This window comes from Musca autumnalis, unplaced genomic scaffold, assembly GCF_047663935.1.
Source record: "Musca autumnalis isolate F117 unplaced genomic scaffold, ASM4766393v1 scaffold_2, whole genome shotgun sequence".
Classification (NCBI taxonomy): domain Eukaryota; kingdom Metazoa; phylum Arthropoda; class Insecta; order Diptera; family Muscidae; genus Musca; species Musca autumnalis.
The window spans coordinates 268,239,574-268,266,840 of record NW_027411755.1 but is presented as its reverse complement, the minus strand read 5'-3'; the positions used below and the strand labels follow the sequence as shown (position 1 = coordinate 268,266,840).

Sequence of the window (27,267 nt, the reverse complement as noted above, 5' to 3'; positions counted from 1 at the left end):
AACTCTTCATTCATTTTTCGCGTTTTTTATAAAATGCTCAAAAAATACATTGTAAACAAACCCACTTGTTGCTTTTATTTTGAAGTTTTAGGAATTGAAGAAAAACAAGGGTTCTATAGATTTTTTTCATTTAAATCTACCTCTTTACTTATACCATGGTTGCTACGAAATGCTAAGATGCCTCTGGGACATAACCAGTCCAGAATATATGATGCGCGACATTAAAACAAAAGCATATGGAGAATTAATAAATGTTACGAAGAAATACAAGAAGGATTGTTCTATTGACGACGTCAAGAAGAAAATAAACGTAATCCGCTCATCGTACAGAAGGGAATTGAAAAAAAATAAAGCAATCTGAATCTTCTGGAGCTGGAGTGGATATCGTTTGGCTCAGAATCTCGAATTTCTTTTAAAATATTAACATGTGAATATTGTTTTCGGGAGGCTATCCATTTTTTTACCCATTTCCTTCTTCTTGTCACTTTATTTCCTTCCTCTAAAAGCGAAATGATCAAAAATGCACATCCAATCTTTTTGTCATCCATATTTATTCTATCTTTGTTTTTGTAATTGTGAATAGTTTATTTAAGGTGTTATTGCATTTGTGAGCTATATTACATTTTTCTCTGTCAAATATATTAGATTTTTGAATCCTCTCTGATATATTGGGTGCATATATCATGGATTTATATATTTTCTCAGCGTTGCTGAGTGATTTTTAATGTGATCATTTATTAGCGTGTTTATTAGATTTGTTGGAAAATCATTATTATATAAAATTGACTAATTCAAAGCTTAAGAGCTTGACAATTCACAATGACGAAAAACTAGTGTCATTCGACGTTGTCTCGCTTTTTCCGAGCATTCCAGTCGATTTGGCCAAACTTTGAGAATGTGAGAGTACATACTTGAGAATGAGCCTAATCCATTAATGTCCAAAATAAATGACAACCACATGAAAAAAGTGTAAGTGAAGCCAAGTTTTTGAAAAACAATATGGCTGACGCATTAAGCGCTCGGCACATACGATGCGTTGTGCGTCGCGGTACAACAACCACATGAAAAAAGTGTAAGTGATGCCAAGTTTTTTGAAAAACAACAATGTGGCTGACGCATTAAAGTTAAACATAATTTAACTTTTTTGGGACAACGTGTGTCCCAACGTGTCACTAAACGGACCGTATGTGCCGAGGGCTTTAAAGTTAATCATAATTTAACTGTTTTGGGACAACGCGTGTCCCAACGCGTCACTAAACGCACCGTATGTGCCGAGCGCTTTAGACATTTCCGAAATGTCAAGACCCATATCTCGGGAAGTATGGGTTTCCCCGGGAAAGGTATATATAGTTGTGATCAGGGTCCCTAGGACTACCTATGGTCAAAATTTCAGCCAGATCCGAGAGGTGCGCCAAACGAGACTTTTTTCTCCTCGGCCCAATAGTTCATTTGAAAGAATCGTTACTATGAACTATTGTTGCGAACAACACAACTCTAATTATAATACCCTATTTATAAAACGTTTTGTGTGTTGTACATTGAAAAAGTATATTTTGAGAAAACTCGAAAAATGGGATCTTCTTCAAGCGGTAAAAAACACAAAAAAGATAAAAAGCACAAGAAACATAAGAAGCATAATAAGGAAAAACATGTCATTACGGTCACAGAGTCCGATTCCGACAGTAAGTGGTTTGATTTGGCAAAATTGTCAGTGGGCTTGTTTGGTTTATGAATGAATCTATTTTGGGGAGGTGTGTGTGTCAAAAGTAGGAATAAACGGTGGAAAAGTTAAGCGATTTTTCTATACTGGCGATATTCAATGTAGACCTTTATTCCTTCTGCACCCACACAAATCTATGGGTTCTCTTAAAATCATCGCGTTCTTTCATTTTCTTTTACAGGCTTGTTGACCAAGAGGTAAATCTGGGTTGATAATAACTCAACATTTTGATACTGTGTGTGTTGACGGGATTAAAATTGAGTCGAAAACAAGAGTGTTGCTGGCGGTATATAAATAGATCTAATGGATTTTCATTGTTTCAGGTTCAGATTGCATTGAAGTACCAGTGGCCAGTGGTGGAACGAAAAGCAGAAGCCGAGAACGTGATCGTAGTGCTCCCCCACCACCTCAGCTAACAAGACAATATGATCACGATGACGATCGTCGACGACGTGAATATGATAGAGAACGGGAAAGGGAACGCGAAAGAGAACGTGACAGAGAACGAGATCGTGATCGCCAACGCGAACGGGAACGGGCATATGAAAAGGAAATAGCTCGAGAACGTGAACGAGATCGTTATGAGAGAGAACATATAAGAAGACGAGAAAGAGATAGGGAAAGGGATAGAGATGTTGAAGATGATATGGACAGGGAAAGGCGGAGGGACTATGAAAGACGCCGAGAAAGAGATCGTGATAGAGAAAGGTCTGATAAACATTCGCGACGTCGAGACGATAATGAAGACAGAGAGATTGAGCGGGCTTTATCGATGGAGAGCGAACGATCGAAATCTGTTGAAGTTGTTAGGTCTCAAGAACGAGACCTTTCCCCAGTACCAGAAAATGGTGCTGGGGATTGTCTTTCTATTGAGGAAACCAATAAGCTGAGAGCCAAATTGGGATTAAAACCGCTGGAGTTGGATTCAGGTCCGTCATCAAAGCCAAGCACTTCAGCAGCTGCCGCAGCCGAGTTAGCAAAACCAGGACAAAAAGATTTGTCCACGTATAAGGATGAATGGGGGGAATTTTTGCACAAGCCTGCAGAGAATCTAAAAGAAAAGTCAGAAACTGAAAAGATACGAGAAAAACTGAAGCAAAGGAAAGAGAAACGAGCACTTGAGGAGCGACTTGCTCGTATTAAAACTCTAGGCGAATCGGACGATGAGGTTGATGATATTAGTAAGTGGGTGGAACGTAATAAAAAAGCGGTGGACGAGAAAAAGGAAGCCGAAAGAAGGGTAAGAATTTATCAATTTTATGTGAAGAAAAAACTCGACAAATATTCTTTTCAAATAGGCCAAACTTTTGGAAGAAATGGATCAAGAATTTGGTGTAGATGACCTCGTACAAAAGGAGCAAGATGATGCTCGTCAGCGAGCTTATGATGAAAAACATCTTAAAGGTCTCAAAGTTGATCACGATGTAAACGATTTCACGGAAGGCAAATCGATTATATTGACACTAAAAGACGCTGATGTACTGGATGAAAAGGCCGATGATACTTTGGTCAATGTTAACATGATCGATGATGAACGTTATCGTAAGAATGTGGCTACCAAAAAACAGAATCCTTTGTCATATGGCTATAATGTATACGAGGAACAGTATGATGAACTTGGAAATCCAATAGAAAGGGGAATCTTGGAGAAGTACGACGAAGATCTAGATGGAAATAAAAAGAAAACGAAAACGTTCGTTATCGGTGAAAACCTTGAAAAGGAACGTGAACATCAACGTAGAGTTTTAGAGATAAAAACAAAATTAGCAGGCAAGAGATTGGAAACTTTGGCTGACATTGAAATAAAATTGGCATCGGATACTTTAACAGAAGCGGAAATGGCAACGTAAGTAATCAATGTGCACATATCGTAGTATTCATAAAAACATACGAACAACCATATCTTTAGATTTAAAAAACCCAAAAAGAAGAAGAAACTTCGTCAAAAACTAAAAGTTGATGATTTGCTGCCGTTAGCTGATGAAAATCCCACACAACATTTGGGCAGTCGTTTTGGACGTCACCGAAGTCCTAGCGACGGCGATCTTCCGTTGTCGTCCGAACCCGACAGCAACGTTAAAATTGAGGAAGAAGAGGACGACATGGAACGAATCCTCTCCAAGGCACGTAAGCTTAAACAGAAAGAAAGCATTATAAAAAAGCCGTTGCCTATAGATATAAAAACTGAAATAAAAGCAGAAGTAGACGATGACAATGCCATGGACATTGATGGAGGACGGGAAAGTAATATTGTGTTGAATGCAACTGCCGAATTTTGCCGTACCTTGGGAGACATACCCACATATGGTATGGCGGGTAATCGGGATGAAGACTCAAACGGTATGATGGACTTTGAAGTCAATGAAGCAAATGATGATCGTGTAAACGAGGAGCCTGAAGATGTCCTAGTGGAGTCTGGTCATGGTACTTGGAACTCAGTTAATCCGGATGAAGTGAACAAGCCTGCAAATTTGGATAATATTGTAAACGACGTTGAGGAAGTAGCCATTCTAGATGAAGAACCGGATGTAGGTGCTGGTGTAGCTAACGCACTACGTTTAGCATTATCCAAAGGTTATTTAGAAAAAGAGGAACATAATCGACCAAGCAACTCAAAAATGGCTCATTTACAAGCAAAGAATTATTCAATAGAAGATAAAAATATGGGGTAAATAAATTTTTAATTTTATTCTCAGAGCAAACTCTAAACTGGTTATACCTATTGATATTTTTCAGAGAGGATGATAAATTCGGTAGGCGTGATCGTTTTCATGGGGGTCCCATTATGGAATTTAAAGACAAAGACAATTTCAAACCTAACGTGAAGTTGGAATACATTGATGACAATGGTCGTATCTTGAATTTGAAGGAGGCTTTCCGTTATTTGTCCCATAAGTTCCACGGCAAAGGGCCGGGCAAAAATAAAATTGAGAAGCGTCTTAAGAAGATGGAACAGGAAGGGGTAAGTGTAATCTTACAATAGTATAATAATATTTACGGTTTGTTAATTTATGATTTCCTTTTACAGTTAATGAAAACTATGAGCTCAACTGATACTCCGCTGGGAACACTTACCATGTTGCAACAAAAACAAAAGGAAACCAAGACCCCATATGTTGTACTAAGTGGGGGCAAACAAGCATCTACAAATATTTCGGGAGGAACAATATCTAAGTTTAAGTAGACTGTAAGTTTTTATTTTACGTAAGCCATACACTAAGCACCTCTTAGGGATGATCGAGAAGTAGATAAGCATACATCTTGTGTAAGGTCACTATAATAAGCTAAATTTCCACAAATTGCAATAGTCGCATAACAATAGTCTATAAAATTACACACTTACTTACAATTATCAACCAATCAATAAATAAACATAACCAAAGTTCGAGTCAGCAACAATTGTTGTGGCTGACTTTTAATCACATCGCCATTAATGCAATAGTTTATTATCTTTACCACTTATAATCTCTATTCCATATTATTATATGTGTCTCACACAAACTTATTGTATCGTCAAAAAAGCTGAATCCATCTTAAGGCAGTAAGAAATGATCATCAGATTGTCTGTATGGTCAATACTTCAGTTTTGAACAGAACTTTAAAACAAAGAAAAAATAAAATTGTAAAATAAAACTGAATTTAATGAGGTAATGTAGCGTTTTACTCACTATTAAAGCCATTGAATAACTGAGTAGGATTTAAGTGTGTCGCCTGTATTACTAAAATTCTGCTGCCCATTTGTATACATTTTAACATGTTTTTTCCCAACCTCCGTATGTTTAATTCGAATAAAGCACCAGCAAATTTTATTCCTACAAAAAATTACAACGAATTATCCTGTTGTTTGTGTTTTCGTTCTTTTTGTACCTGAAATTTTTAATTCGACAGTTTCGGGTAACACCTCAGAATTTTGAACAATCATTTGCGTTATGTTATCGTGCATTTCAAATTTAATGCCCCCATAACCATAAATAATTGATTGTAAAAACCCTCCAATGCCTGTAAGGAAATTTACCGATCCCTGGAAGCCAATTTCTGTTTCACTCCACACCTTTAAAAATAACATAGTGGCTCTTAGAATACTATACTAAACTACTTAACTGTTGCATTCAGATGTACCTTAAATTCCGGTCGTACATATTTTTTGTATCCTTTCGAGAAATAATGATCTGCTTTGCTTCTTAGACCAATTTGCAGAAAATTTATCGCAAACATTGACCATGTCATGGCAGGACCTGATTGACGAGTAACATTCTCATACATTTTTAAATCATTGTAGCGAGTAGAACTAATTCAATAAATAATAATGTTATTTTCAAATTTGAGCACATGAGGGAATACAATACTTATCCATCTCAAGGTTCAATGGGTAACCTAGTAAGATCGTGTCGGCTTGTTTTACTTCTTCGCCTGGTTGATAACCTAAGTGCTGAGGATGATAATCGTTTACAGCATCATATAAAATATACATTTTATTGGCCCGTTCCAACCATTCTTCTGACGAACGATTCGAATTTGGTGAACATTGCGATTGTGTGTAACTGTAAATAAAATTAGTATTTTCACCTATGTTTGTACATATATGTGTCAAAAGATGACTTTATTGTACCTTGCAAATCTAAAAGATTTCTGAAAAGCCACATTTGTATAGACATTGTCGGTGACATTTTCGTGATCTTCATCTGGACCCATGACATCTTACAGTGAAAAGAAAATTATAAAGCAGGAAATAAATTAAAGTTGTAATGGTTAAAACACATGACAACACAGTGTAACTGCGCCACGTTCAACCTTTACCTTTTATGTGATATTGATTTGTCGTTGAATTATATTCTGTTCGATTTGTGAGAAATGAAGCAATTTCTTTAACTAACGGCCATGTTGTACTACACAGCCACTTATTATCGAACGAATTTGCATAGTATTCTTGCAATGCTATAACTATGTCCGCTGATATATGAATTTCTTGTTCGGCCACTTCTGGACAACATGGATTTGTGACTTCGGTTCCAGTATATGCACTTTCCCAGGGGAATCTGATGAATATGTGTAATTATATAAAAAAGGTCCCGTTAAAATTTTATAATTTTTTGTTGATATTCACCTTGCTCCCAAAAAACCGGTGAGATTTGCATTGTAGATAGCTCCCTGTAGACGACTTAGTCTATATTTGAAGAGTTCTTTTGACCAACCACTGTGCATTTGGGAAATGACAGGCAACATCCAAATATCAGTATCCCAAAAATTGTGTCCTTCGTAATCAGCATCAAGTTGACCACGAGCCAAACCGGTTGGACTCAAACCAAAGTAAGGATTATTTGGATTATTGCTGGCAATAGATGGTAAAGAACTAGCCATGTAGAATATGCCAGCATTTATGATTTGGGACTAAATTATTTGTTTAATTCATCATCATCACACTATGTTCATGTTCCTTTAAATTGATCATTTTTAACTCACCAATTCCAAATTACCTTTGACATCTACAGTAAAGTTATTCCAAAAATCATGCCAGCTGGAACGATGCTTCTCAAAAATCTCTTCCGGGCTTTTTTCTAAAACTAAAATGGAACTGTGTCATTTCATAAAGACATCAACAGTTTGTTAACTTACCATTTTTAAGTTCGTCTAAAGCTACTTGTTTTTCTATGTCGGCTGTTATAACGAATCGGTAATACCCATGTTGTTGTCCTCGTTCAAGTGAGATTACCTTCTGTCCTTTTATGAAGTCTTCACTGAATGCAACGTACAGTATGGTGCGATTGGGCTGGAAATCTGTTTGTTCTACTTCTTTTGTTGTAGCTTTGATCAGTGTAATGTTGTTATTATCATTAATGGGACCGATATCGAATGCATCCGTTTCAGTTCCTGCATTACTTTGAAGTTCCACACAAAGTGTATCTGGGTTTAGAAAATAATTTAGTATTTAGTAAGAGAGCATTTTAAATTGGCAAACCCGTTGCATACCCTACACCATAACATGGGGAGGCTATTATAAGTTAGTTTTGGTACAAAATTTTCTAACATACTGAAATAATGGTCTGAAGTATTGTGTTTCATAACGTCGTAATACTTAACAAATGCGAAGCTATGTATTTCCAAACTTCACATTGCGCATTTTTAACGCAGGCAAAAAGCACACATGTATCATTCAGTTGCATTTCCGAGGAACAATGCATGAGTGTGCAACTGAAATATGTTGAAGTTTAAAAAACTACAAAGAATCTGACGATACGGAGGTCAGTAAAAATTTTTGTATGGAATTCGGGAAATTTTTACTCTGTGAGACCAATTGTCTTTGAATGTCTCATGCCTACAACAATTTTTCTGTTCCAGAATCTACAAATGTTTACGACGATACAAATTTTTATACCCTCCACCATAGTATGGAGGGTATATTAAGTTTGTTTTTCCGTTTGTAACGCATTGAAATACTCATTTGCGACCCTATAAAGTATATATATTCTTGATCAGGGTAAAATTCTAAGTCGATCTGAGCACGTCCGTCCGTCCGTCCGTCCGTCCGTCTGTGGTAATCACTCTAGCATCCACAAAAATAGAGATAGGACGCTGAAATTTTGGGAAAATGCGTCTTTTGTTTGCAGGCAGGTCAAGTTCGATGATGGGCTATATCGGTCCACGTTTTGGTATAGCCCCCATATAACGGTACCCCCCGATTTACGGTATTTTGACGTTTTTAGCTACATTTTCAGACCGATTTGGCTATAATTTGACATTTAGGGTTCTTAAGTGTCAACAAACATATATAACAAAACTTGTGGACATAGGTCCACGTTTTGGTGTAGCCCCCATATAACGGTACCCCCCGATTTGCGGTATTTTGACGTTTTTAGCTACATTTTTAGACCAATTTAGCTATAATTTGAAATTTAGGGTTCTTAAGTATCAATAAACTTATATAACAAAAGTTGTGGACATAGGTCCACGTTTTGGTATAGCCCCCATCTAACGGTACCTCCCGATATACGGTATTTTGACGTTTTTAGCTACATTATCAGACCGATGTAGCTATAATTTTACATTTAGGGTTCTTAAGTGTTAATAAACTTATAAATTAGAAGTTGTGGACATAGGTCCACGTTTTGGTATAGCCCCCATATAACGGTACCCCCCGATTTGCGGTATTTTGACGTTTTTAGCTACATTTTCAGACCGATGTAGCTATAATTTGACATTTGGGGTTCTTAAAAGTCAATAAACTTATATAACAAAAGTTGTGGACATAGGTCCACGTATTGGTGTAGCCCCCATATAACGGTACCCCCCGATTTACGGTATTTTGACGGGTTTAGCTACATTTTCGGACCGATTTAGCTATAATTTGACATTTAGGGTTCTTAAAAGTCAATAAACTTATATAACAAAAATTGTGGACATAGGTCCACGTATTGGTATAGCCCCCATATAACAGTACCCCCCGATTTACGGTATTTTGATGGGTTTAGCTACATTTTCAGACCGATTTAGCTATAATTTGACATTTAGGGTTCTTAAGTGTAACTAAACTTATATAACAAAAGTTGTGGACCTAGGTCCAAGTTTTGGTATAGCCCCCATATAACACTATGCAACACTGAAAATGCAACCAACTTCTAGTATGGATTTTTTGAAAGTACATATTTAGACAACAAAAACCCTAGTAGGGTTTTGTCCTGTCAGATCCAGTTCGGATTTTATGGCCTCATCTAAACCGGGCTATATCTACACTTTTTTGCATTTATCAGGCCTTTATCTTAGAAACGAATAGAAATTTAGCCTTGCTGTCTTTACCAATATTGTAGCCCTAAACTAGTAGAACTTATCTTTTGAAAAAACTACATAAGAAAAACTCCATCTAGGGCATCAAAATATCTCTCATCATCATATCTTTTACAACACGTATTTCAAACACAGTTCACACCAACAGTTTATTCTCGCATTTCGGATTTCACTACATTATTGACATTTTTATTAAATCGTCCTTGAAAATGTACTGAAAACAACGTCATAGAGGCATTTTACAACAACGACATGTAATACACAACAATGTGTATTACATTCCAGGGAATATTTTTCCAAAAGAAAATATTCTGAAAAAATTAACGGTTTTGGAGATACGGTGCGAAATGTATAAAAATTGTGGAATTTTTGCATATATTTTGAAATTTGAGGCAATAAATGTACTTTTTCGAGTTCATTATTTCTCCAAATATTTTATTTTTGTCCCTATCTACAAATTTGCTTCAGAGGTCAGAAGAAGATTCCCATTGGTTTCGGAGATATAGCCCCGAATTTCTTTAAAAACTCAATATTTAACCATGTTTAGATGGGGCCATAAAATCCGAGCTGGATCTGACATAACAAAACCCAACTAGGGTTTCTTGTCGTTTGGGTCTGTACTTTCAAAAAATCCTCAGTACGAATTGTTTGCACAAGATCACCTTAAAAATGTTGCACAGTGTAACGGTACCCCCGATTTACGGCATTTTGACTTTTTTATCTACATTTTCAGACCGATTTAGCTATCAATTGACATTTAGGGTTCTTAAATGTCAATAAACTTATGGGCCGATTCCGTACAGCGAGGCGAGTCATGTCGCGTCGTCTATCGTCTCTGTGACAAAATTTAAAAAATGCACTACGTACAGTGTTGTGTATTTAGATTTAAAATAAGCACGCGTTTGATACTGATTAAATAATTACTTTATTTAATAAATAACTAATAACAAAGATATAAATCGATTGAAAAGGGAGTCGAACGTTTTGATCTGTTTGATGGTTGAAATCGAAGTGAACAAGTTAATTATAACTAGTAAGCAAAATGGCAGTTACTAAAACTGTAGCGAATAGTTATTAGTACAAAAGATACATTGATGGAAAGAGAGAATTTATAGAATAGAAAAAGAGTTGCCATGTGTATGAAATAACTATTGAAATACACCACATTCTCCCAGGCTTAATAAGGACTTGGTCCGTCAGCAGAGCCGAAGGTAGTTTCCTTCTACTTGAACGTCTTGCACATCAGAGGTAGCAGACAGGAATCTTGTTAACTTCATTGATGGTATGGCACTTCACTAAAAACAGCTTTTGATTTTGAACCATGTTGATTATTTGTTGAATTGATGATCGATGTTTTGATTCATCGCAATAGGTTGTCGATGACGTCGTTTGTATGTATGGAGTTTTTTTTTCCTCCATTTTGTAGATGCCGGTGACTTCCCTTTGCACTCAGGAAATCGCACTATTTCTCCCAGGCTTGAATATGTTTTTTTTTTTTTTTTGAAAATGATCGAAATTTAAAGGTTTTGATTTATGTTGATTTGAATTGTCGAATTGATGAATTTGAATTGATTGATTTTGATGATTTTGATTTGATGTTCGAAGTTGAGGGTGTTGATAATTTTATTTTTACCAATACCCTTCTTGATGGGGTATGTTCAGTGAGTGACGGCATTGCAGTCAATCATCTGATTGCACTGATCGCATGTATGTGTGTGTTGTTGTTGATTTATTTTCTTTTTGATTTCTTTTGTTTGATATTCTCCATACTTGTTGTAGACCACTTTTTCCACATTCACGGCACTTTAGCATAGATTTGTTTATTTTATTCTGCACAGATTTGCAATATGATTAAATGTTGGTATTGAAGGTGTTGGTGGCTGCTGGTTTTTCTTTTCGCTTGCCATTGTTGTAATGGCATCCAATAGTTTTGCCAATTGATTTTGATCCATTTTAGGTTATGGATTTTGTTGAAGTTGAAAATAGATTTTTTTCACAAAATCTTATTGAAAACTCTTTGAACTTGAGTTTATCCTCGTCGCCAATTCTTTGTTGTGTATTTAGATTTAAAATAAGCACGCGTTTGATACTGATTAAATAATTACTTTATTTAATAAATAACTAATAACAAAGATATAAATCGATTGAAAAGGGAGTCGAACGTTTTGATCTGTTTGATGGTTGAAATCGAAGTGAACAAGTTAATTATAACTAGTAAGCAAAATGGCAGTTACTAAAACTGTAGCGAATAGTTATTAGTACAAAAGATACATTGATGGAAAGAGAGAATTTATAGAATAGAAAAAGAGTTGCCATGTGTATGAAATAACTATTGAAATACACCACATACAGCGATAGAAAATAATCGTCGATAACAAGTTATTTTTATTTTATTTTTATTCGTTAGTAAATATGTACGGCGACAGCTAATTTGTTGTCGCCGGAAAATGAACATTTCGGCGACAAAATTTGACGACGTCAGGCGATATTGCCATACGGAATCGAAAAATTGCATTTCACAACGCCACACGACTCGCCTCGCTGTACGGAATCGGCCCATTATATAACTAGTGGACATAGGTCCATGTTTTGGAATAGCCCCCATATAACGTTACCGCCCGATTTCAGGTGTTCTGAGAATTTTACCAACAAGTTTTAACCGAATTATCTGTAATTTGAACATTTGACATTCTTAGTGGTCACCACACCTCTCCACCAAAAATTGTCAAGAAAGCCCCCATATAACGGTACCTCCCGATTTTCAGTAATTTGATGATTTTAGCTACAATATTAAACCGAACAAGCAGTAATTTGACATTTGAAGTTCTTAGTGGTCACAACACCTCTCCATCAAAAATTGTCAACATAGGTCCATGTTCGGATATAGCTCCCATGTAACGGTACCTCCCAATTTTCAGTAATTTGGCAATTTTAGCTACAATTTTTAATAGAACTAACTGTAATTTGACATTTGAAGGTTGTAGTGGTCACCACACATCTGCATCAACAATTTTCAACATAGCCCCAATATAACGATACTTCCCGATTTTCGGTACTTTGAGGATTTTACTTAAAATGTTTAACCGAACGTAGGTCCATGTTTTTGTATAGCCCCAAAACAAACCTCCCGATTTTCCGTACCTTAGCTTTATTTTTTGGACGAACTTTCTGTAATTTGAAATTTAAAAGTCAACAAAAATTCTGCAACAAAAATTGTTCATTTAAGTTCATATTTTCGTATAGCCCAGATACCTCCGAACTAGCTGTTAATGACATTTGAAGTTCCCTCGTTATGTACCGATTTTCGATATTTTGAGGATTCTAGATAAAGTTTTTAACCGAATTAGGAGTTATTTGACATTAAAGGCTCCCATCAAAAACTGTCAACATAGGCCCATGTTTTATTATAACCCCTATATAACAGTACCTCCCAATTTCTAGCCCAACAAAAATTGTCAACAGTTAGATATAGGCACCATAAAAAAGGGCCTCCCGAATGAAGCATTTTATGTACATTACCTGACATTTTAACGTACTCACTTAAAGTTGGGGACAGGAATGAATATTTTATGGTGGAGGGTATGAAAAGTTCGGCCCGGCCGAACTTAATGCTTTTTTACTTGTTCCTTTATCATATCGAAAATATAGTAAAAAATTAGTAGATTCTTGCATTTCTGGAACAAACCAAAAATGTCAATTATAATGTACACAGTCTTACATAAGTATACGTACGCCCCATAAATCTCGGGTTTTAGAAAAAGTAATGATATTTTGATATTTATGAAATTCCAAGTACACAGGTGTATTTCGTCTCACTAAAAAACAGTATTTAATACAACAAATGTATATTCCATAATATAAATAACGGTAAATTTTACAAAAACCAAAAAATGATACAAAAGTATACGTACGCCCCAAGGAAATATGAGTATTATCGTACAATTTATGGAATTAGCAGTAAAATTTATACATTTTATTGTTTTGGTGAATGTGTCTGGGAGTACAAGATATATTTTAGAGAGAAAAAAAAAATAATTTTTGGGTGTTAAATGCCGTTATTTAATGCCAAACTTCTTGTATAACTCGTTAAAGCGGACCATTGCTGATTTCTTTCCGTTTTAGGTATTGGAGTATATTATTGTCATATTATAGATTTTGAGATCCTAGAAAGCTTTTTAGTTGACCTTGTACATAACACACCTTCCTGGGTGTCGATAAGTTCACATTTTTCCTTGGATATCTCAGGAAGTTAATAGATTCCTCGGAATTCTTGGCTCAAATTACATACAGAAGACCTTGAATTGTGTTTTAATATGGTCTTATATAATCCTTGGACACCAATTGAATCAGAAATGTACAATTATCCGATACTTTCCGACCCTATATTGACGGTAATGGTCATAATACGAAAACTACGTTGTTCACAGTGTAAATTTCATGCTTTTTGGTAGTGATTATATTTTGATGCTTTGGGTTTTTAACAGAATATTTCACATTTCTGATTCAATTGGTGTCCAAGGATGATATAAGACCATATTAAAACACAATTCAAGGTCTTCTGTATGTAATTTGAGCCAAGAATTCCGAGGAATCTATTAACTTCCTGAGATATCCAAGGAAAAATGTGAAACATAAAAAATCAATTTTCGTCCTTTATTTCACAGTTTTTAAGTCCCGGGCCACACTAAGAGTAATTTCACTGAAATTTTATTTGGGCATCTAATCAAGGCGTGGATTTTTTAAGAATTTTTATTTGGACATCTATTCAAGGCGTGGATTTTTTAAGAATTTTTATTTGGGCATCTAATCAAGGCGTGGATTTTTTAAGAATTTTTATTTAGGCATCTAATCAAGGCGTGGATTTTTTAAGAATTTTTGTTTGAGCATCTAATCAAGGCGTGGATTTTTTAAGAATTTTTATTTGGGCATCTAATCAAGGCGTGGATTTTTTAAGAATTTTTATTTGGGCATCTAATCAAGGCGTGGATTTTTTAAGAATTTTTGTTTGAGCATCTAATCAAGGCGTGGATTTTTTAAGAATTTTTATTTGGGCATCTAATCAAGGCGTGGATTTTTAAGAATTTTTATTTGGGCATCTAATCAAGGCGTGGATTTTTTAAGAATTTTTGTTTGAGCATCTAATCAAGGCGTGGATTTTTTAAGAATTTTTATTTGGGCATCTAATCAAGGCGTGGATTTTTTAAGAATTTTTATTTGGACATCTATTCAAGGCGTGGATTTTTTAAGAATTTTTATTTGGGCATCTAATCAAGGCGTGGATTTTTTAAGAATTTTTATTTGGGCATCTAATCAAGGCGTGGATTTTTTTAGAATTTTTATTTGGGCATCTAATCAAGGCGTGGATTTTTTAAGAATTTTTATTTGGGCATCTAATCAAGGCGTGGATTTTTTAAGAATTTTTATTTGGGCATCTAATCAAGGCGTGGATTTTTTAAGAATTTTTATTTGGGCATCTAATCAAGGCGTGGATTTTTTAAGAATTTTTGTTTGAGCATCTAATCAAGGCGTGGATTTTTTAAGAATTTTTATTTGGGCATCTAATCAAGGCGTGGATTTTTTAAGAATTTTTGTTTGAGCATCTAATCAAGGCGTGGATTTTTTAAGAATTTTTGTTTGAGCATCTAATCAAGGCGTGGATTTTTTAAGAATTTTTATTTGGGCATCTAATCAAGGCGTGGATTTTTTAAGAATTTTTATTTGGGCATCTTATCAAGGCGTGGATTTTTTAAGAATTTTTGTTTGAGCATCTAATCAAGGCGTGGATTTTTTAAGAATTTTTATTTGGGCATCTAATCAAGGCGTGGATTTTTTAAGAATTTTTATTTGGGCATCTAATCAAGGCGTGGATTTTTTAAGAATTTTTATTTGGGCATCTAATCAAGGCGTGGATTTTTTTAAGAATTTTTATTTAGGCATCTAATCAAGGCGTGGATTTTTTAAGAATTTTTATTTAGGCATCTAATCAAGGCGTGGATTTTTTAAGAATTTTTGTTTGGGCATCTAATCAAGGCGTAGATTTTTTAAGAATTTTTGTATGGGCATCTAATCAAGGCGTGGATTTTTTAAGAATTTTTGTATGGGCATCTAATCAAGGCGTGGATTTTTTAAGAATTTTTGTATGGGCTTTTTTACGGTCTGTTTGTTTCATACGAATATTGCAACAAAGCAAAATCGCAGAACAAATGAAACCGTGTACACTAGTTTCTTAAAATTATGTGTTTTTCCCAAAAAATGCAAGGTTTCATGTCAAAATTCTAGTGTGGCCCGGGACTAATTTAGTTTTGTCAGCGTTCGACTTTTTCTTCAGTTTTTCGTCCATTTTTTTCTTTATTGTGAAATAATCGTCAAACAAAAGTCGAAAATGGTAAAAATGGTTACCTCAGTAAGTAAAGGAACACAGCTATAGACTGTTTATATTATAGCCTTTTGCAGGGATAACCTTCTTTATGAGGTTTTATTTGAAATACATATAAGTAATGGAATTGACATTTGAAACCCAGTGGGTTTGTTAAATCCGGTTATATATAAACGTACTACAATATGTATACACAAATGTCTGCCAGTTGCTTGCACGTGTAATCATTGGGCAACAAAAGAGGCCATCTTATGATTATTGTTGTCGCTGAATTCAAAGATTTGGCACTTTTAAAATCATAGTGGTGTGGGTATTAAATTGTCGGCCCGCCCGACTTAGTCCTACCTATCTAACTTATTATGTCCTTCGGGGAACCTGTAACCCCTATTGGACGCGGATAGGGCATGCTTCCCAGATATGGGTGGTAGGACGGAAATCAAATATGTCTCGCGGACCAACAGGTAGCTGCGTCTGTCTTAAAGTAAGTGGCAGTCTGGCTACCCGCAGACCAAAAAAACTAATTTTCATGATTTTTTCAAAGAAGCTACCCCTATTTTTAAGCAGGTCTTTTTTACCTGTAAGAGCACATCTTAAAATACTTCTGGAATTTTTGTTGTTGAAAAATATTGCATAGTTTTGTGGTAAATGGCTACCTGCGAAACCCCTTTATTGTAAAAGTGAAAAATAAGGACTATTAAAAGGCTTGAGGCATTTGAGACATGGGTTTAGAATACTAAAAATGCCCTGGAAGTACTCAGAAGAATGTACCGCACCCGATAACTTATCTTCTTCTTTATTTGCCAATCCGTGTTCGGATGTTAGCGATCATCTATACTTATAAAAGAGTTCAGTAATGATGACTCACTGACTGACTGATTCATAATCAACGCCCAGGCTAAACGACTAGAATCCTCAAATTTTGGGTGACGGTCACTCTTGGTCCGAAGGTGTCAGATAAGGCTGGATTTTTGGAAATTCGAACTAGAACGGTACGAAAAGTACTAAAAGGTATTAAATATGGTACACTTAGTATTAGGCAAACGGGAAGAGATAGAATTCTGAAATTTGGAATGAGGTTCACTGATGGAGAGTTAGAAAGGTGTACCAAAGGGTTTTTGGAAATTCGAACTATAAGTGTACGAAATGTACTAAAAGTTACTAAATTTAGTACCATTTTGTATTACGTGAACGGAAGAGCTAAAATCTTGAAATTTGGAATGAAAATCAAGGTTTAGAAGATGAGTTGATATAAGAAGGTGGTTTTGAAAATGTGTACTCATGTGTACGAATAGTACTAAATGGTACTAAATTTGGTACAATTTGAATTTGGGCGAACCGATAAAGTTGGAATTCTGAAATTTGGAATTACTTTTACTGTTGGAGTGTAGGTTTGAGATATGGAGGTAGTTTTCGAAATTCGTACATATGGGTACGAAAGGTACTAAATAGTACCAAATAAAGTACAATTTGGATTTGGGTTAACGGATGGAGCTGGAATCCTAAAATTTAGAATTAGGATTACTGTCGGAGTGTAGGATAGAGGTATTTTGGAAATTCGTACTTTTGGGTACGATAAGTAGTAAATGGTACCAAATTTGGTACAATATGAATTTAAGTGATCGGATAAAGCTGGAATAGTGAAATTTGGAACTAAGATTACTATTGGAGTGTGGGATTGGGATACTTTTGGAAATTCGTACTTATGGCAACGAGAAGTACTAAATTCGTACTTGTGGGTACAAAAAGTACTGAGTGGTACTAAATTTTGTACAATTTGGATTTGGGTGAACGGATATAGCAGGAATTCTGAAATTTGGAAATAAGATTACTGTTGGAGTGTAGGATTGAGGTAGTTTTGGAAATTTTTGGTTATGGGTACGAAAAGTACTAAATGGTACTAAATATGGTACCATTTGTATTTGGCGAACCGGTAGAGTTAGAATTCTAAAAATTTGGAATGAGGGTCACTGATGAAATGTAGAATAAACGTACCGAACTGTTTTCAAAAATTGGAACTACAAGTGTACGAAAAGAACTAAAATGTAAAAAATTTGGTACCATTTGGTATTATCTGAACGAATAGAGCTAGAAGCTTGAATGAGAATCAAGGTTGAGAAGTTGGGTTGATACAAGGAGATGGTTTTGGAAATGCGTACTCATTTGTACGAAAAGTACTGAATGATACTAAATTTGGTATAATTTGGATTTGGGCTAACGGATAGAGTTGCAATCCTGACATTTGGAATTAGGATCACTGTAGGAACGTAGGATTGAAATATGGAGGTAGTTTACGAAATTCGTACTTATGTGTATGAAAATTACTAAGAAAAAAAAGAAAAAAAGTACTAAATGGTACAAAATTTGGTACAATTTGGATTTGGGTGAACGGATAGAGCTTGATTCCTCAAATTTGGACTGAGAGAGAGTACCAAAAGAAGAGGGAGAGTACCAAAGGCTTTTTGGAAACGATGAGTGTACGAAAAGTACTAAATGGTACTAAGTTTGGTACAATTTGGATTTGAGTGAACAAATACACGGAATCCTTAAATTTGGAATTGAGATTGCAGTTGGAGTGTAGGATAAAGGTAGTTTTGGAAATTCGTACTTATGGTGAGCGGATAGCGCTTGAGGCCTGAAATATGAAATTAGGATTACTGTTGGATTTTAGGAATCAGGTAGTTTTGGAAATTCGTAGAAAAGTACTAAATGGTACTAAATATGGTACAATATGGATTTGGGGTGAACAGATAGAAGTGGAATCCTGAAATTTGGAATTAATGTTGTTGTTATGTATTGTTGACCTGTTATATGGTAATTTATATTTGATGTATATTTCGGCTAAAGGTCAGTGAAAAGACGTTTATGTTTAGTTTTAAATTTTAATTTTTATTCCAATATTTCGGTTGACTTCGTTAATTAATATTACTGTAGAATTGTAGAATTCAGGTAGTTTTGGGAAGTCATACAATTTTGATTTGGGTGAATTAATGGAGCTGGAAGGATTCAGGTAGTTTTGAAAAATCGTACTTATGGTTACGAAAAGTACTAAATTTGGTACAATATGGATTTAGGTGAACGGATAGCGGTAGAATCCTGCAATTTGAAATTATGATTATTGTAGGCCTGTTGAATTGAGGAAGGAAAATTCGTACATATGGGTACGAAAGTTCTAAATTGCTCTAAATTTGGTACAATTTGGATTTGATTTAACGGATAGGACTGGAGTCATGATATTCGGAATTAAGATTACTGTTAAAGTGAAGAATTGAAGCAGTTTTCGAAAATCTTACATATGGGTACGAAGAATACGAAGTTGTACTTTTCCAAAGACACATAAAAAAACAAAAGGAATCTCAAATATTACCAACTTCAACAAATTCTCCAAGAAAAAGTAGAGGGTAGAAATTTTATAGGTAGAAAAGAAACAACCTGGTTCAGAAGTTCAGAACCATACAACAATTGTCCGGATATCACAACGTAGACCATCTAATCTACAAATCACAAAATAGAAAACTCTTTAGTCAAATCTAAAATAGCATCTTACATTAATCAAATTTAACAAAAATATCTAAATTTAAATGAACAAGTGAGCAGATCCTATATTCTGGACGGCATTAACACTTTCTACATACAGTGGCGGCCATATAATTAAGAACGACATCATATTAAAAAGTATTTGACTTGCTACGTTCCAAATATTTGAATATTTATATGGAACAAGATTGTAAAATAAAGTACAGGGTAAGCACTTTCAAATAAAGCCAAAACATGTTTTAATTCTCCCTCGTTTATATATCGACCTGGCCACATAATTAAGAACGATATAAGTAAAAGTTACTTTAAGGTATTTTTCATACACAATATGTGAATATATCGTTATGTATTTTAGAAATCGGTTATTTTGATTCATTTTTAGTATCAAATGTCCTTCAATGGTACATATTATTGAGTCTAAGTTTGATAATTAGGGCATACCTAAGGTATTCCGACATTTGCTCATAATTTGACGAATTTATTTTATTTTTGGGATCTAAAGCCACAGTTTTAGCTTCCTCTCATTCCCTCGATGGCGCTCTAAACGATACCCTGTGATTGTCGTTCCATAGTCGGAGTTTATTTACCCTTAAATTGGTTTTGAACCCACTTCTTTGAGTCCTTTACGAGGGAATTGTCTGGGAAATAGTTTCGTATGAGCCATTTCCACCTTATAAATCGGTAGTATTGTTGTCTGCAGGTAGTAGACAGGAAATAAAAAAATAATTTCGTTTTGTACAAAAAATTGGCCTAACGGTACACCAAACAAAAAAGAAAGGTATAATAGGTGTGTTCGTTTACTCAATAATTTGTACAAATTCGTACAAGTCCAGTAACTTCTTGCAATCGACTAAGTTCTTTTGCATTATACTGTAGAGTAAACGAACAACATCCAGTAACAATTTGTACAAATTTTGAGTAAACGAACACACATATTATTTTGAAAGCCTTCATTGCACAATGTCGTTGTGGGTTTGGTAGGTATAGTTATGTAAGACTTTTTAATCAATGAAGCTCATATTAATATCAAAACTAGTAAAATCAATAATTTTTATGGATGAAAATACAATGTTTGTATAAACTAATGTCTGATGTACATACACAACATTATTGTGGAATTTGAGCTTTCAAAACATTATGTTAATAAATGTTATATTCGGTGTGGAATTCTTCCAATTTTGGTGTAGACGTTATATTATTGTTTCATTTCCTGTCTACTACCTGAGGACAAAAATCCTACCGCTTTATAAGGTGGAAATGACTCTTATGAAACTATTTCCCAGACAAATCCCTCGTAAAGGACTCAAACAAGTGGGACAAAAGCCAATTTAAGGGTAAATAAGCTCCGACTATGGAACGACAATCACAGGGTATCGTTTAGAGCGTCGTCGAGGAAATGAGAGAAAGCCAAAACTGTGGCTTTAGATCCCAAAAATAAAATAAATTCGTCAAATTATGGGCAAATTTTGGAAAACCTTAGGTATGCCCTAGTTATCAAACTTAGACTCAATAATATGTACCATTGAAGGACATTTGATACTAAAAATGAATCAAAGTAATCGATTTCTAAAATACATAACGATATATTCACATATTGTGTATGAAAAATACCTTAAAGTAACCTTTACTTATATCGTTCTTAATTATGTGGCCAGGTCGATTTATGACTATTTTACTAAATCGTGGTATCTTTCGTATAAACGAGGGAGAATTAAAACATGTTTTGGTTTTATTTAAAAGTGCTTACCGCGTACTTTATTTACAAATTTTGTTCCATATAAATATTCAAATATTTGGAACGTAGCAAATCAAATACTTTTTAATACGATGTCGTTCTTAATTATATGGCCGCCACTGTATACTAAAGTTATTAGCCAACTGAACTAAAACAAAAAATTGCAGCACTCTCGAAATCAACCAAAAGTCGGATATTCGTGATTACAATTCAAATGAAAAATTGGAAAAATGTGATGTGCGAGTACTCGTATACCGACTATTGACCTACTGAGATATCGCTCAGTTGTTTGACCGCCTAAGCCAACCTACTTTGCATCCATTGTAATCATGGTAGAACGGACAAGGTGAAGTAAATACTACAACAAATACAACTCAACAACCACATAGAAATTTCTTTTTGTTTGTAATGTTAGTGTCAACGGTAAACGTAAACAAAATAAGGAAATGTCCACAGTTTATACAGTTGGACACTAATGCTTGGTTTGCATTTACGAAATCCACTCGATTTCCACTGTCAATTCCTTTGCGTATCGTCAAATGAAATCGAATGGATTTCAGATGAGTTTTCATTTGACGTATACGCAAAGGAATTGACAGTTGAAATCGAGTGGATTTCGTAAATGTAAACCAAGCATAAGCCCACCTGATTGTTACGTTTGTTGTCAAAAACATTATTGTGATTTAAAATACAAAGAAACTCAAATCACAATAATATAACATCTATTATGTTTGTTGTCAAAAGTTGTTAACATAACTCTGAATGACCGACCTTCTATAGGCCTTGGAAATGTCTATAAATTATTGGAATTTAAAAAACTAATATTTTTTCACATTTGATTGAAAATTTTGGAAAACATTTTACAAGCCGATAAGGGAAACAAAACCATAGCAATGCATAAAAAAGAGTACAATAGTAAAATGGAAACACTTTTACAGGACAAACATACATATAAAATATTGAGACACGATCCCGCTTACAAACTACAAAAAACAAAGAACAATTTAGTTTCAGTAGTGCGATTCTGTAACTCCTTAACGACAGAATTAACGACGAATGTCGGTAGTTAACGATAATTTTCGGTAAGTGCTATTCTGTATACCAATTTTAACAATTTTTGTCGGTAAATTTTGTCGTTAATTACCGAAAATTATTGTTAAGTTAACAACCAAAAAAAAGTTGTTGTTAAGTCTTAACGACAGTACATTATTGGAATATTTTGTTGATTTCTTTTAAAAACGGCGTTTTTATATGAGCATATGTTATGTTAATGAGGAGTGTACACAAGGTAAATTCTGCCTTATTGAGAAAAATCTTCTTAAAGCGTTTACATAAGGGTTAACTATGTATGATAACATGGGTCAGCTTCGCCACTGTTGTGCTTTCGCCAGCGCCGATTTTATTGAAACTGGATAAAGATCTTCAAAGTTCTCTTTGATCTTCGATTAACTCATAAATTTCCTTTAGACCACCTTCATGTAGCATCAGTTAAATCGGCGCTGGCGAAAGCGCAACAGTGGCGAAGCTGCCCCATGCTATCCTACATATGAAGACTACGCTAACCTTTGTTTTACTTACTAACGAGGAAAAACGTTAGCTAATGCTTCAAAAGAACTCAAGTGTGGTACTGCTATGTAAGACCTATACCAATGTCCGTAACACTATCTTTCTAGGAGGCTTTCGTTGGCTTTAATTTAGCATTGAGGCCAACACGTTAATAGTATTACTATAACCTACTTTGTTCTGTGATAATCTTATAGATTTTAACTCAGCATCACTAACAATCAGAATGCTAAAAATGGCGTATAAGCTTGGATTTTCGAACTTTTCATACTCTCCGCTATGAGAAATTTCATTTAATATGGGCGTGAAGTGAATATGTGAATATATAAACTCAAATGACGGTAACGTGGATCCACGATCACTGAAGCTGCTTAAGTCATGTCAAATATCAAAGCTGAATTTCCATACAGAGCGCCACAACCCAAAATATGATCCCAACTTTTAATTAAAAAAATACAACTGCGCTTTTAAAAAAGATTAATGATGGTTTTATTACTTTTAAATCACACACACAATAAAAACATCTTAAGAAATCCTTCTTTACTGGCATCCGTATTCATTCAAAAGACACACATTTGAGCCAAATTCCTTCAAAAATCTGAATTGTTTTCTTCTTAAACGCTTTATGTATTGTACTCGCGACGAAATAATGTTTTCAGCTTAAAAATATATTTTAATTAATATTAAAATATAATATTTGACATTTCCTTCCTATCGATTTTCGTCGGTATGAGTTAACGATTTCTACAATCGTTAACATATAGCCTTTACCTAATCAACTGCGTGTTGCGTGTGCGTTCAAAAAAACAAAAACAAAATACATGTATTTGTTTTTGTTGTCAATTTGAAATACATGTATTTTGTTTTTGTATTTTTGAACGCACACGCAACACGCAGTTAATTAGGTAAAGGCCTAAAGTTACAGAATAGCACATTCGTTAACTCAACCGAATATTTTCGTTAACTACCGATGTCGGTTCGTTATTAAAAAAAGTTACAGAATCGCACTACTGATCTCTAAAAAAACAATCACATCAGTCTATTTGAAAAGAAAAAACTAATATGTCCAGCTGCTAATGCCCCTCGAATATATGGGCTACCCAAAATTCACAAAGCTGACATAACACTAAGACCAATTGTTTAATCAATGAATGTTCCATGATACCAACTCTCCAAATACCTGGGCCAAATATTAAAATACAGTATTTCCAAGGAATACAATATAAAAAACTCCACTTCTTTGAAACATCAACTAAATAGTATCAAACTTGACAAATGGGATATCTTGGTCTCATTTCAAAAAATATATATCCCTAATATACATCGAACATCCTGGCATAACAGTACCATATGGCCAAAACATGGGCAAATACCAGGTAAATACCCGATAAATGACTTATTTGGGTGTATATTTGGGTAAGTAAAATTTTATTTTGAAATCAAAATTTTGTTTTTCTGTCAAACAGAAAATCAAAAAGTACGACACATAAACAGTTTAACCAAGCGGACTAAACTTTTTATATGTCAAATCGGACGTTGGAGTTGCTTGTTCGAAACATTTAACGATGAATGCAAAAATTATAGCTTTGTCGAGAAGGACTTAAATCTCAAGATTATCCACTGAAATCGTGGGCTAATCCATCTGATATATTTATAGTTTGGATCTCGATCCAGCTTTTATGTTTTTCTGCATGAAGAACTACAACAAACCGCTCTAACGGCCCTCAAATATCAAAATTATGCTGTCACAATATATGAGAGGATTTACCAAAATATGGACCAAAATTGATCATATTTTAACTTGCCCGTGTCCAAAAAGGTAATTTTATTCATAGTCAGTTAAAACTTGCTAAAACACTGATTTTTCGCATCTAATTGTATGATTTTAGTTTTTGTAGTTTATATAGCGATAGCCCCTTTGTTACCTTCCAAAAATCTACTTTGAATTATTTCTGAATATTTATCAACAGATTTGACTGTAATTTGAGACTTTGCTGTCCAACAAATTATAGTCATATAGCCCCTTTTGAGGTTACAGCCTATAGTTATAAAAATATCCACAATGAGCCTATAACTACAATAATATAAACAAGTAAAAAAGTATCAGTCGGCTTTGCCGACAGAGATATACCCTCAGCCTGTGCAAATTGAAACACTTTTTTCACAAAAAACTTATGTATTTAGGGGTTTTCAAAATTTTGGTCGTATGAACCGACAAAAATGTTGATTAGGATTAAATTTCAAAAATTTTGCGGAAAAGGTACTTAAAGGAATGGACCGACATAGACCATGGGGGTGCCATAGGGGGTTTTTACACCCTTCGGGCTGTTTTCTCAAGAAGTATGGACTTGCCCCTGAAACAACTTTTACCATCGTAATTGAGGCAGCGAATGTAAGTTGCTTCAACAAAAATCAAAGTGATTCAATAGCAGGTCTTAAAGTGAACTTATCCAACATTTTGTGTGCGAGGTACGGGATGGAGTGGACAAATATAGTCCATATTCGAACCTGATCTATATCTGGTAGATATTATGAGAATGTGTAAAGTATGGACCAAATCGGTCACTCCCATCAAGAGTTATCGTGCGCACAATTTTTCAGAATATTTTTGAACTTTTGTGGGGTAGGTATCTGAAGGAGTGGACCGATATGGCTTATCTACGAACTTAAAGTAAGTTTGGAAACAATATTACGAAGGCCAAATTTTGGCTGGAATCGGCATTTCCGTTCGAGAATTATCTTGCGCTTCCACCCATAAACATGGTGTCATAGGGTTTGTTTTTCAACTTTCAGGCTATTTTTTTCAGGAAGTATGGACTTGCCTCTGAGGAAACTTGTACCTTCGTATAGGGGACAGTGAATACAATATGTTACAACAAAAACCAAGGCGATTCGAAAGCAGGTCCTAAACTGAACTTTTCCAAAATTTGGTGTGGGAGGTACTCGAAGGAGTTTCCCGATTGAGTCCATATTGGAACCTCATCTAAGTCTGGTAGAAATTTCATAATGTGCAAAGTATGGACCAAATCGGTTACTCCCTTCAAGAGTTATCGTGCGCACAAGTTTTGCGACAATTTTTGAACATTTGTGGGGGAGGTACCTGATGGAGTGGACCGATATAATCCATCTTTGAACTTGAACTAAGTTTGGACAATATATTACGAAAGCCAAATTTTGGACCGAATTGGCAGATCCGTTCGAGAGTTATCTTGCGCTCCAACCCCTACACACGGTGTCATAGGGTTTTTTGTAACTTTCAGGCTATTTTCTCAAGAAGTATGGACTTGCCGCTAATGAAACTTACAGCGTCGTATAGAGGACATCGAATACAACTTGCGTTAACAAAGACCAGGTCCTAAACTGAACTTTTCCGAAATTTTGTGTGGGAGGTACCCGAAGGAGTGGACCGATTGAATCCATATTGGAACCTCATCTAAGTCTGGTAGAAATTTCATAATGTGCAAAGTATGGACCAAATCGGTTATTCCCTACAAGAGTTATCGTGCGCACAAATTTTGCGACAATTTTTGAACATTTGTGGGGGAGGTACCTGAAGGAGACGGACGGACATTGCTAGATCTACTCAAAATTGTCTGAAACGGATATCGTACAAACATACTTGGGGTTTAAAACCATTATTTCGATGAGGAACATTTTTGGTCGTATCAAAGTGTAAATACTCTCTTAAGCCTAAAGGCTGAGGGTATAAAAATAAAATTATACATTATATATTTTGTTAACTATTACCTTTTGCCTCGAGACGTTTGATATTTAGTTCATAGATTAAAGCCCTGTTATAGAAACGATGAGCATATACCCTTTGCTGTAGCAAAATACCCTGGTATGGTAGCTGTTTTGACCACTGGAAATAACCATCCCATAGATGCATTACATAGGTGTTGTTAATATGTACTGTGTTTATTATTTTGTTGTCTAATCCGAATATGTTAGCACTAATATTCAACCAATTTGGCAAACGAGCTCTTCGACTATTGCCTTTAAATCCATTGTAGACACCATTGACAAAGATAGCATCGCCAAAAACTGTAAATCCCAAGTGACCGTTCGATAACGATGGCATAAAGTTCAGATCCGTAGGTAGACTATGAAAGTGTAAATTGTGTATTGGTTTTTGTTTATTTCTTCTGCAATTACATTTTATATTTCTACTTACGTTGTCGACTCCAGTATAAATTCTTTTTTACTCTCGACATCTGAACAGCAAGAATATGATAACAAAAACATCAACAATATAAAAAATAACATTTTTTTTTTGTAAATTCGCTATGAAAATGTTGTCTGTTAGAACTGCAATCTGTGAATTGAAGAGATAAGATGATGAAAACTGCATTTTGTTCGTCGAGGCTGCCATATTGTAAAAGAAATGCAAATGATAAAGCTTTCAAATGGTGCCAAATTCATAGGAGTATTCCAGTAAATAATTGCTCTGTTCCAGAACATGCAAGAATCTACTAATTTTTACTATTTTTTCGATATCATAAAGAAAACATTTTATGTAGTACAAATTTATAGATTCTGGAACGGACATATTTTATATAT

At 34.8% G+C, this 27,267-nt stretch overlaps 2 protein-coding genes across 3 annotated transcripts; one reads left to right on the top strand and one right to left on the bottom strand.

Moving 5' to 3' along the window:
- The first annotated feature begins 1,434 nt into the window (after positions 1-1,434).
- On the top strand, positions 1,435-5,371 carry LOC141392032 (U4/U6.U5 tri-snRNP-associated protein 1). The gene is made up of 6 exons (XM_073964949.1): positions 1,435-1,682; positions 2,044-2,960; positions 3,019-3,566; positions 3,630-4,388; positions 4,457-4,682; positions 4,749-5,371. The coding sequence occupies exons 1-6, from the start codon at positions 1,571-1,573 to the stop codon at positions 4,902-4,904; spliced, it is 2,718 nt and encodes a 905-aa protein (XP_073821050.1). The 5' UTR covers positions 1,435-1,570; the 3' UTR covers positions 4,905-5,371.
- On the bottom strand, positions 5,103-27,032 carry LOC141392033 (protein-glucosylgalactosylhydroxylysine glucosidase). 2 transcript variants are annotated; one of them, XM_073964950.1, is made up of 12 exons: positions 26,882-27,032; positions 26,455-26,810; positions 7,334-7,621; positions 7,181-7,281; positions 6,825-7,108; positions 6,518-6,756; positions 6,330-6,417; positions 6,067-6,261; positions 5,840-6,008; positions 5,588-5,771; positions 5,389-5,532; positions 5,103-5,316 (listed from the first exon to the last, which is right to left on the bottom strand). In XM_073964950.1, the coding sequence occupies exons 1-12, from the start codon at positions 26,971-26,973 to the stop codon at positions 5,276-5,278; spliced, it is 2,181 nt and encodes a 726-aa protein (XP_073821051.1). In that variant the 5' UTR covers positions 26,974-27,032; the 3' UTR covers positions 5,103-5,275. The 2 variants fall into 2 exon arrangements, 1 of the variants encoding a protein (XP_073821051.1); XR_012409768.1 differs by lacking the exon at positions 5,588-5,771.
- Between the last annotated feature and the right edge of the window lie 235 nt (positions 27,033-27,267).